The sequence below is a fragment of the Sturnira hondurensis genome, unplaced genomic scaffold (genome assembly GCF_014824575.4).
Source record: "Sturnira hondurensis isolate 20B ecotype Veracruz unplaced genomic scaffold, ASM1482457v3 Scaffold0017284, whole genome shotgun sequence".
NCBI classification, from domain to species: Eukaryota; Metazoa; Chordata; class Mammalia; order Chiroptera; family Phyllostomidae; genus Sturnira; species Sturnira hondurensis.
Genome location: NW_028089915.1, coordinates 682,434 through 694,926, shown reverse-complemented (window position 1 = coordinate 694,926; position 12,493 = coordinate 682,434). Strand labels below are relative to the sequence as shown.

Here is a 12,493-nt window from a genome sequence, read left to right as displayed (position 1 = left end):
ATTTTTGGAGAGGGGAAGGGAAGGAGAAGGGAAGGGAAGGAGAAAGGGAGGGAGAGAAACATCAGTGTGTGGTTGCATCTCTTGCACCCTCTGCCAGAGATCCAGCCCACAACCCAGGCTTGTGCCCTGACGGGGAATCAAACCAGCAACTCCGGGTTTCACAGTCCAGCACTCAATGCACTGAGTCACAGCAGCTAGGGCTAGCTATATGTTCTTTAAAAAAGATCTATTTAAAACACAAGAACTCAGCTCTGGCCATTGTTGCTCAGTGGATTAAGTGCTCGCCTGAGAACCCAAAAGTCACCAGTTTGATTCCCCAGTCAGGGCACATACCTGGGTTGCAGGCCAGTCCCTGGCTTGGGGTGTGTGAGAGGCAGCCTATTGATGTTTTTCTTGCACATTGATGTTACTCTCCCTCACTTTCTCCCTCCTTTGCCTTCTTCTCTAAAAACAAATACATAAATAAAATCTTTAGGACTTCCACCAAGATGGAGGTATAGGTGGAAACACTGTGCCTTCTCCCACAATCAAGTTTGAATACAACAAAGGTTTGGAGAACAAAGACACAGCCAAAGAACAGAAAATTGAATTATACAGAAGTCCGACAACAACGAACATTTCAACCGGGATGGTAAGAGGGGTGGAGCCAGCAGTGGAGCAGGGTTGGGCAGGAAATATCCCCAGACCCAGGCCACAGGCAGCCCGGAACCAGTCAGGGTGTGGGGCAGACTGACCGCAGTTGCACATTCGCACACAGTGAGACAGACCGCACAGGCCCCATTGAGCAAACCCAGTGGTGGAGGGCTGATGGCGGTGGCACATTCGAGTGCAGTGGGACGAAACTCGTGGGCCCCGGTGACAGTTACAGCTGCAGGGGCAGCAGCGGGAGGTGGTAGACGGAATCGCTATTGCTCCTCTTTGGCCCCGCCCCCACATACAACTTCACAATCCAGCGACTTAGTTGCCCTGTTCTAGTGAACACTTTAGGGCTCTGATCCTGCTACGGAACAGGCACGAACAGCCCAAAAGATGGTGCAAGAAGAACTCAAAGCCCCAGAGCCTATAGCTCTAAGAGACCAAGAGATTGCCAGCCTCTCAGATGCACAGTTCAAAACACTGGTCATCAGGATGCTCACAGAGCTGGTTAATTATAGTCACAAATTAGAGGAACATATGAAGGCGAAACTAATTGAAATTAAGGGAAATGCACAGGAAAGCAATAGTGATGGAAAGGAAACTGGGACTCAAATCAATGGGGTGGACCAGAAGGAAGAACAAAACATCCCACCAGAAAGGAATGAAGAAATGAGAATTCAAAAAAATGAGGAGAGGCTTAGGAACCTCCAGGACATCTTTAAATGTTCCAACATCGAAATTATAGGGGTACCAGAAGGGGGAAAGAAACAGCCACGAGTGGAAAACGTATTTGAACAAATAATAAAGGAGAACTTCCCCAGTCTGGCAAAGGAAATAGACTTCCAGGAAATCCAGGAAGCTCAGAGAGTCCCAAGGAAGTTGGACCCAAGAAGGAACACACCAAGGCACATCATAATTACATTAGCCAAGACCAAAACGAAGGAGAGAATCCTAGAAGCATCAAGGGATAAGGGGACAGTCACCTACAAAGGAGTACCCACCAGACTGTCAGCGGACTTCTCAAAAGAGACCTTACAGGCAAAAAGGGGCTGGAAAGAAGTATTCCAAGTCATGAAATCCAAAGACCTACAGCCAAGATTGCTTTATCCAGCAAAGTTTTCATTTAGAATGGAAGGACAGATAAAGTGCTTCTCAGATAAAGTCAAGCTCAAGGAGTTCATCATCACCAAGCCCTTATTATATGAAATGCTAAAGGGACTTATATAAGAAAAAAAAGATGAAAAATATGAACAGTGAAAGGACAGCAAACACACAGTTATTAACAACCACACCTAAAACAAAAGCAAACCAAGAGGACAGCTAGATCAGGAGTGGAACCATAGAAATGAAGAACACATGGAGGGTTAACAACAGGGGGGTGGGAGGGGGAGAAGGGGGGAGAAGGCACAGAAAATAGCATAGATGGTAGGTAGAAAATAGATAGGGGGAGGGCGAGAATAGTGGGAGAAATACAGAATCTAAAGAACTTGAGACACATGGTTATAAACTAAGGAGGGGGGAGAATGGTGGGGGAGGGAGTGTGCAGGTGGAGGGGAATGAAGGGGGGTAATAGAACAACTGTAATGGTACAATCAATAAAATACATATATTAAAAAATCTTTAAAAAATAAAATTTAAGAACTCAGAAAACTTGAAAGTAAAGGGTAATAAAAGAATCGCAGCAGAATTTTTTGACAGTCCTGCATATATGTGAGAAGGAAAGGTATGTTAATCAACTCCATTTTTTTCTCGGTTCACAGCCTCTCTGTTTCTGTCCCCTCATGATTGTTAAAAGTCATGTCCCCATCACCAAGATGTACCTCCTAGGGCAGATATGTACTTTTGTTTCTGCCCTTGAGAATTTTCTTATTCTCTTGTGGAGTGAGCCATGCATTTAAAAGGAACTTGCTGCCCTATCTGGTGTTGCTCAGTGGACTGGCTGTTGTACCAGAAATGGAAAGGTCGCTGGTTGGTTCTTGGTGAGGACACATGCCTGAGTTGCAGCCCAGGCCAGCAGTTGGGCAGCATGCAAGAGGTTACCCATCAATATTTCTCACACGTTGATGTTTCTGTCCCCCTCTTTCTCCCTTCCTTCAACTCTGTATAAAAAATAACTAAAATCTTTAAAATGAACTTGCTGTATTTCATCTTGCATTTTTAGGCATTTGTGTGGATGTCTCCCTACCCCATGCCTTCCTTCCTCAGTTGTTTAGTCTATTATATGTTATTTGAATCATTAGTCACCCATATCATTAAAAGAACTCACCCTGTAAGGGGGACCAACTAAAAACGTAAAATGATTGCCTGTTAGCGGAGAAGTTATAGATAATTTCTTTTTTAAAATATATTTTATTGATTACATTATTACAGTCATCCTAATTTTTCCCCTTTGCACCCCTCCACCTCATACCCCCCATTTCCTCTGGCACTTTCCCTACCCCTTAGTTCATAGCCATGGTTCACACATATAAGTTGCTTGGCTACTTCATTTCCTTTACTGTCCTAAACATCCCTGTTTTTTCCTTACCTATCAACTTGTACTTCTTAATCCCTGCACCTTTTCCCTCATTCCCTCCCTTTCCACTGCCACCTGATAACTCTCCAAATGATCTCCTTTTTCTGTTCTCCTTGTATGCTTAGTTTGTTTTTTAGATTGAATTATTGAAAGTTGTGAGTTTATTGCCATTTTAGTGTTCACAGTTTTGATCATCTTCTTAAATAAATCCCTTTAATATTTCATATAACAAGGGCTTGGTGATGATGAACTCCTGAACTTGACCTTATCTGAGAAGCACTTTATTTGCCCTTCCATTCTAAATGATAGCTTTGTTGGATAGAGTAATCCAGGTTGTAGGCCTTTGCTTTTTTAATACTCTTTGGCAGTTCCTGCAAAGATTCTTTTGAGAAATCAGCTGACAGTCTTATGGGAACTCCTTTGTAGGTGACTCTCTGCTTTTCTCTTGCTGCTTTCAAGATTCTCTCTTTATCTTTAACCTTTGGCATTTTAATCATGATGTGTCTTGCTGTGGTCCTTTTTGCATCCATCTTGTTTGGGTCTCTTTATGCTTCCTGGAGTTGTATGTCCATTTTTTTTACCAAGTACAGACGTTTTCTTTTCATATACATTTTCAATTTGTTAATTTTTCATATACATTTTCAATTTCTTGCTCATTCTCTTTTTTTTCTGGCACCCCTATGATGCAAATGTTGGATTACACAGTTCTTCTAGAGGCTGCTTACACTATCCTCATTTTTTGGATTTTTTTTCTTCTTGCTGTTCTGTTCAAATGTTTTTTTCTTCTTTATGTTCCAAATCATTGATCTGATTCCCAGTTTCATCCACTCCACTGTTGATTCCCTATACATTTTTCTTTTTTTAATATATTTTATCGATTATACCAATACAGTTGTTCTACTCCCCCCCTTCATTCCCCTCCACCTGCACACTCCCTCCCCCACCATTCTCCCCCCCTTAGTTTATAACCACGTGTCTCAAGTTCTTTAGATTCTGTATTTCCCCCACTATTCTCGCCCTCATCCCTATCTATTTTCTACCTACCATCTATGCTATTTTCTGTGCCTTCTTCCCCCTTCTCCCCCTCCCACCCCCCTGTTGCTAACCCTCCATGTGTTCTTCATTTCTATGGTTCCACTCCTGATCTAGCTGTCCTCTTGGTTTGCTTTTGTTTTAGGTGTGGTTGTTAATAACTGAGTGTTTGCTGTCCTTTCACTGTTCATATTTTTCATCTTCTTTTTCTTATATAAGTCCCTTTAGCATTTCATATAATAAGGGCTTGGTGATGATGAACTCCTTGAACTTGACCTTATCTGAGAAGCACTTTATCTGTCCTTCCATTCTAAATGAAAGTTTTGCTGGATAAAGCAATCTTGGCTGTAGGTCTTTGGATTTCATGACTTGGAATACTTCTTTCCAGCCCCTTCTTGCCTGTAAGGTCTCTTTTGAGAAATCCGCTGACAGTCTGATGGGTACTCCTTTGTAGGTGACTGTCCCCTTATCCCTTGCTGCTTCTAGGATTCTCTCCTTCATTTTAGTCTTGGCTAATGTAATTATGATGTGCCTTGGTGTGTTCCTTCTTGGGTCCAACTTCTTTGGCACTCTCTGAGCTTCCTGGATTTCCTGGAAGTCTATTTCCTTTGCCAGACTGGGGAAGTTCTCCTTTATTATTTGTTCAAATACGTTTTCCACTCGTGGCTGTTTCTTTCCCCCTTCTGGTACCCCTATAATCCGGATGTTGGAACGTTTAAAGATGTCCTGGAGGTTCCTAAGCCTCTCCTCATTGTTTTGAATTCTCATTTCTTCATTCCTTTCTGGTGGGATGTTTTGTTCTTCCTTCTGGTCCACCCCATTGATTTGAGTCCCAGTTTCCTTTCCATCACTATTGGTTTCCTGTGCATCTCCCTTCATTTCAATTAGTTTCGCCTTCATATGTTCCTCTAATTTGTGACTATGTTCCTCTAATATGTGACTATAACCAACCAGTTCTGTGACCATCCTGATCACCAGTGTTTTGAACTGTGAGTCTGAGAGGTTGGGTATTTCTCGGATGCTTAGAGTTATGGGCTCTGGGGCTTTGAGTTCTTGCACCATCTTTTGGGCTGTTCGTGCCTGTTCCGTAGCAGGATCAGAGCCCTAAAGTGTTCACTAGAACAGGGCAACTAAGTCGCTGGATTGTGAAGTTGTATGTGGGGGTGGGGTCAAAGAGGGACAGTGGCTTCCCGTCTGCCGCCTGCCGTCGTGGCCCCGGTGCTGCAGCCACCACCATCACCAGGCCCGCGTGTTTCATTCCAATGCACACGAGTGTGCCACCGCCGTCAGCCCTCCACCACTGGGTTCGCCCCCTGGGGTCTGTGTGGTCTGTCTCACTGTGCTCGGATGTGCGACCGCGGTCAGTCTGCCCCACACTCTGACTGGTTCCGGGCTGCCTGAGCGCCTAGGTCGGGGGATCTGTCCTGCCTGACCCAGCTCCGCTGCTGGCTCCGCCTCTCCTACCGTCCCCGTGGATCGGTTCGTAGTTGTCGGACTTCCGTATAATTCTGTTTTCTGGTCTTTGGGCGTGTCCTAGTTCTCCAAACCTTTGTTGTGTTCAAACTTGGTTGTGGAAGAAGGCACAGTGTTTCCACCTATGCCTCCATCTTGGCGGAAGTCTCCATTTTTCTTTATTTCACTTCACATAACCTTCATTTGTGCCTGGGTCTTTTTTATGCTATTGAAGTACCCAGTGAGTTCCTGAATATCCTCATAACTGGTGTTTTGAACTCTGCATCTGATAGATTGCTTATCTCCATTTTGTGTAGTTCTTTTTCTGGAGTTTTGTTCTATTCTTTCATTTGGGACATAGTTCTTTCTCTCTTCATTTTGGCAGCCTCCCTGTGTTTTTTCCTATGTATTAGATAGAGCTGCTTTGACCCCCTGTCTTGGTAGCATGGCCTACTGTAGAAAAGTGCATCCGTAAGTTAGATTGGGTGCAGTCTTAGGTATTTGCCAGGGTGGGACAATCCGTGGGACAGCCTGTGGAGCAACCCATGTCAACCAGGTTGATAGAGTTTCAGATATGGTTTCACTGCTGTATGGCTCTGTGTGAGGAGGGCTCCGAAAAGGGGCAATGGCCGCTGGCTGGCCTCTCGAGTGTTGTCTGGGAGGAAGCTGTCCCCCAGCACTTGCTCTGGTATCAGACCCTTCAGTTTTTCCCCATATGCCACTGGTGCCCTTATAGCTGCTGCCCTAGTGCTAGTGTCCTGGGGGAGTAAATATGTATAAGTCCCAAGTCTACTGTGCGCCCTTTAAGAGAAGATGCTTGAGAATCCTGCAGTTTCTTCTGCTGCCTCAACCCTCATGAGTTTTTACAGCCTGAAGTTATGGGGACTTATCTTCCTGGTACTGGAACCTTGGGCTGGATGGTCTAGTGTGGGTGTGGGATCCTTCACTCCCAGAGTATCCTACCTGATTTTTATCTACCATGTATGTGTGGGGGACTGCCTATTTCTCATCTTTGCATCTGCCCCTCCTACCTGTGTGGATGAATGTGATTCAATTCCTTGTTTGTCAGACTTCCATACAGCCCGACTTTCTGATCATTCTGTTTGACAGTTGTTTTATAGTTTAGTTGTAATTTTTGCTGTAGTTATGTTAGGAGGTGAGTCATGTTTACCTATGCTTCCTTCTTGACTGGAAGTCGATCATTTCCTATATTCTTATCCATTTTTCACTTTTCTACAAAAGCACATGTTTTATAACTTTTTGAACTTAAGGAAATTGTCCTTAAGATTTTCCAAGTAATAGTCCTTCTTTTTCATTTGTTTCAGGTTGTGCGGTTGTGTCAGAACCCAAAGCTGGCGCTAAAGAATAGCCCACCTTATATCTTAGACCTGCTGCCAGATACCTACCAGCATCTTCGTACTATCTTGTCAAGATACGAGGGGAAGATGGAAACACTTGGAGAAAATGAGTATTTTAGGGTGTTCATGGAGAATTTGATGAAGAAAACTAAGCAGACCATAAGCCTCTTCAAAGAGGGGAAAGAAAGAATGTATGAGGAAAATTCTCAGCCTAGGTAATGGAGAATACTACACAAATATTTATTCAGGTCTGTGACTGCTTGAATGGGTAACACATAGAAGTAGTTAAGTTGGTTTTAATTTTATGTCAACAATAATGCAAAGTTGACTTTTGATTTAAAGATGTGCTATATATAAAAGGTTGCCTTGGAGGACATTGAACTTCATTAGGTTTGTTTACCTATGGAAAGTCAGTGACTTAGAGTCAGTAATATGAGTTGGAGGTGGTAGGTCCTTTAGAGACCCTGAAGATCATGAAAATTTGTGGATAGGTGAGAGTTTGAATGAAAGAGGTTGGTGGTGAGCTGTGGTTAGTAAATAATAAGGTTAGATTTTGCTAGAGCTGTAGCATACAAGGCAAATTGTAAGTATAGGATAATAGGAAGAAAAATTACCATAAGCCATTAGTTTAGATAACTTTTTAATAATGCATAGTGACATGACATTTCTTTTGTAAGTAAACTGACTTTTCAAATAGGATACTGCCAAATGCAGTTAATTCAATTAATATTTGGGGGATCACTATATATTCTTTTGTACTTTTAAAATGCTAACAACTCTATTGGTTATCCTGTGTTATTAGCTTGGTTTTAAGTGACATACTAGGAGAGAAATAGGTTGATTGTATATATAGGTAGAGTTGTATTTGGTTTTATCCAGTTGGAAATAAATATTAAGTAATCTAAAGTAAGTAAAAACTATAGTAAATACTACTGTAACTTTTTAGGGAATAAATTACTCTTGAGGAGTGACTTGAATTAGGTCGACTCTGATTTCTGAGGGTATTAATTGGCATGCATTACTTGAACAGTCACTTCATAAATGGTATCCTTGTAGCCCACCACTTCTTTCCCTGTGTGGTTTTAGATTCTGGGAACCCTTGTCTCTCACTTCACATTTTATTTAGATCTTTATTCATATTACCTTTACTACCACTCAGGTTTGGTCCAGGATATCAGTCTTTTTTTTTTAAGATTTTATTTATTTATTGTTAGAGAGAGGAGAGGGAGGGAGAAAGAGAAGGAGAAAAACATCAATGCATGGTTGCCTCTCATGTGCCCCCTGCTGGGGACCAGACCCACAACCCAGGCATGTGCTCTGGCTGGGGATCTAACCAGTAACCCTTTGGATCACAGGTCTGTACTTAGTCCACTGAGCCTCACCAGCCAGGGCAGTCTTTTTCTTCTTAAAAAGATTTCTGGTGAATAAATTTAATGTGTAAGAACCTTTGTAACTTTTAGTTTATATGAAAATGAACTTCATTCCTTTTAACTATTTCAATTTCTTGACTTTTGTTAAAACTTTGACTGTATGGGCCTTAGCTAACTAGTCATTTGTATTATTGAGTTTTAAAAAATAATTTTACTTTATTAGGTAGCAGAACTTTGAAAATTTATTTACCATCTGTAATGAACTTGGTTATGTTTAAATCCCAGGAGGTGAAAAAAGAGTTAAGCAATCAATTATGATGAAATATGATAAATGCTTTAATAGAAACCTGTACAAAATGCTGTGAGAACACAGTTTTTCTTGGTGGCATTAGGAAGGTCACACAGGGAGAGAGTTATTTGAACTAGATTTTGAAAAGTGGGACTTTTATAGGCAGAATAGTGAAGAAAAGGCCTTTAACAAAGTGGCATGAATAGCAGGCTCCATATGTTTAGGCAACCTGAGCAGTCTGGTTTGGCTAGAATGGGGGGAGAGAGATAAGCCAGAAATACAGATTGGAGTGAGATTGTAAAGAGTTGTTCTTTGACCTCTAGACCTTCTCCTATAGATAACAGGCTGCCTTGAATAGTGTTTTCTAAAGAGCATTTTTGTAAGGAAATAAAAATTACAGACCTTCTAATCTTGGAGCATGCTGAACATTGTTTAACATTTTTTTCATGACTGATAGTTCATCACTTAGAGGAAGTATAGTGTATTGGTTAAGATGATGGACTTGGAAGCCTCTTGTCTGTGTTTGAATCCTAACTTTTCCACTTAGCTATGTGATCCCTCATTTTCTTCATCTCTAAAATGAAATAATGATAGTACTTTCCTTGTAGGATTGTTGGGAATTATTAAATGAATAACTAAGTGTTTAGTACTTAGAACTAAGTACTAAACACATTGAAAGTGACCAATGGCTTAGCTTTTATTCTTAATCATTGTCATTATTTTCATTACTATAAACATAAATTATTGTATCTGGCACTGCCAGGAACTATTGAAAGCTGAGTTGCTCTTACTAAATGTCTCAATACTAGGCTTGTAAATTCTTTTGCCTTTCTTAAAATCTTATTGTCAGTATGCTTGTCTGTATTGGTTTTATTTCCCCTAATATGAAGGGGGAAATAAATATTAATCCACAATGGGTTTGAATACACACAACCAGATTCATACAAATTATATGTAAAGTGAGAATAAGTAAATTTCAGATGAGAATCAGATTTTTTTTAACAAAGGAAAATATATGGCTTTACTGTGTGGTCTTTGTGATCTGTATTTTGGTTGCTCTGACAGGTTATTTTTCCTGTTCAGTTTTTGAAGTTGAGATATAGTTCACATACTATAAAACTTATCCTTTTAAAGTATACAGTGCATTAGCTTTTAGTGTGTGGACAAAGTAGTGCAGCCACCAACACTGTGTAATTCCAGAGTATTTTCATCATTCCAAAAAGAAACCCTGTGCTCATTAGCAGTCAGTCCCCATTCCCTACTGTCCCCTGACAAGCACTTGGTAGTCACTAATATATGCTTTCTGTTTCTTTTGATTTCCCTGTTCTAAAAATTACATATAAGTAGAGTCACGTAACAGTAGCCTTTTTGATCTGGCTTATTTCACTTAGCATGCTTTCAAAATTTATCCATGTTAGAAATAGCATGATTAGTACCTAATTTCTTTTTATGGCTAAATAATATTTCATTGTATGTATATAGACCACATTTTGAATATGGGTATTTGAGTATTCTGGATAAGTATGTTTTTAGTATTATGAGTAATACTTCTACGAACATTTGTGTACAGGTTTTGTGTGGCTGTATGTTTTCTGTTCTCCTAGGTACATACCGAAGAGTGGAATTGCTGAATCATGGTAATTTTATATTTACCTTTTTGAGGAACCACACATTATTTTCCTCAGCAGCTAACAGGAATGTATGGGGGTTCTAGTTTCTCACAAACACTGTTATTGTATATTTTTTCTTTATTATAGCCACCCTGCTAGGTATGAAGTGGGTATCTCATTGTGGTTTTGATTTTCATTTTCCTAATGTGAGCATCTTTTCATGTGTTTAATTGGCCATTAAATATCTTCTTTGGAGAAATGTCTATCCAAATCCTTGTCAGTTTTTGAATTAGGTTATTTGTCTTTTTATTGTTGAGCTGTAAATGTGCTTTACATATATGGGATACTAGACTCTTATAAGATAAATGATTTTAAAAACTTTACTACCATTCTGTGGGTCTTCTATTCACTTTCTTGATATTATCATTTGAAGCACAAAATTTTTGAATTTTGATTATGCCCAATATTTTTCCTTTGGTTACTTGTGCTTTTTACTTATAGCTAAGAAACATTGCCCAAACCAAGGTCAGGAAGATTAAACCACGATCATTTTCAAGTTTGTTTTTTTTAATACAGTATGCATTGTACAGTGATGGTCTAACTTCTTTTGTGTGTAGATATCCACTTATTGGTCTCTGTGGCTATCCTTATGCCAGTACCATTCCATCTTGATTACTGTGTCTTTGTAATAAAGCTTTGAAGTCAAGAAATATTGAGACCTCCAACTTTATTCTTTTTCAAGATTGTTTTGGCTATTCGAGGTTCCTTGAGATTCTTTATGAATCTTAAGATCAGCTTGTCAATTTCAGGATAAAAGGGCAGCTAAAATTTTAATAGGAACTTGTTGGACCTGTAGATGAATTTGGAGATTATTGCTACCTTAACAACACTGTCTTTCAATCTAGGAACATGGATGTCTTTCCATTTATTTAGGTCTTCTTTAACTTCTTTTCAGCAATATTTTGTAATTTTCAGTGTACAAGTGTTTTGCCTCCTTGGTTAAATTTATTCCTAGTTATGTTATTCCTTCTGATGGTATTATAAATGGAATTGCTTTCTTAATTTCATTTTTGGATAGTTTGTTGTTGGTCTGTAGAATATAATTGATTTTTATATATTGACCTTGTATCCTCTGGCTTTGCAGAACTGATTTCTTTTGTTCTAGAAGTTTTGTAGGGGATTCCTTAGGATTTTCTATAAACAGGATCATGTCATGTGCAAGTAGAAATAGTTTTACTTCTTTCTTTTTTTTGCAGATACACTTGTTTCCTTCTCCTGCCTAAATGTTCTGGTTAGTCTCATATGTTGAATAGAACTTGTGCTGAATAGCAGTGGTGAAAACAGATATTCTTGTCTTGTTCCTGGCATTAGAGGAAAGTTTTCAGTCTTTCACCATTGAGTGTGGTGTTAGCTGTGAAATCTGTATAGATATCCTTCACCAGGTTGAGAAAGTTTTCTTCTGTTTCTTGCTTATTCAGTGTTTTTTTGTTTGTTTGTTTGTTTTTATTTTTTATTGTGAAAGGATGTCTCAGGACTTGTATGTTTTGTTTTTGTTTTTTCTTCTTGGGAGAGAGAAATTTGTGAATGTGTAAAATTCTAGAAACATAAATATCTTAAGTTGAAAAAAGGGCAAGACGTAAGCTCTGGGAATAACTGAAACCACAGCTGAAAATGCTGCCAAGACTATCTGTATTCTCTCAGTGTAGATTAATGTCTAAGTCACAGGAAAATCTGGCCTCTGCTATACCCAACATTTACATCTTACGGATTTCCAGTATAGCAGAATGCCTTACTCTTACCTGACTCTTAGTTCTAGTTTTGACTTTGGCCTTGGTACAGATCAAGTAATTTTCCCTGGAACAGTCAACTTTGGAAAGAAATGCTAAATGATATAATTAGTCTGCTGTAGGCCAGTTCTCAACTCTTGAAGAATCTGTTATTTGGTTACATACCTGTTTCCCAAAGCCATATACAAGGGAGTTTGTTCCCAGGTTAGATAGATATTGAGGAGCTAAGTACTTAAATATTCTCTAGAAGAGAATATGGTTGCTTCCTATCATTATTTTAGAGAGGATATTAGATTAATTAACTTGTCTAAAGATAAATTTACTCTCCTTTTTTAGAAAAATTTTCTTTATGAAAAATGAATTAAGCAAAAGCCTAAGCTGCTTTCTTGCCTTTTTAAACTCTAGCTTTTGCACCTGCTTGCTTCTGCACAGGATATTATAGTA

At 39.6% G+C, this 12,493-nt stretch overlaps 1 protein-coding gene across 4 annotated transcripts in view; it reads left to right on the top strand.

Annotated features, from left to right (window-relative positions):
- Window positions 1-12,493, top strand: part of CBL (Cbl proto-oncogene) — a 126,703-nt gene that overhangs the window by 34,386 nt on the left and 79,824 nt on the right. For 3 of the 4 annotated variants that reach the window (XM_037067533.1, XM_037067530.1, XM_037067529.1), the window contains exon 2: window positions 6,961-7,208. In XM_037067533.1, coding sequence (XP_036923428.1) covers window positions 6,961-7,208 — 248 coding nt within the window. Of the gene's footprint in view, window positions 1-6,960; window positions 7,242-12,493 lie in introns of those variants that run through there. The other variant, XM_037067531.1, reaches the window with a different exon arrangement.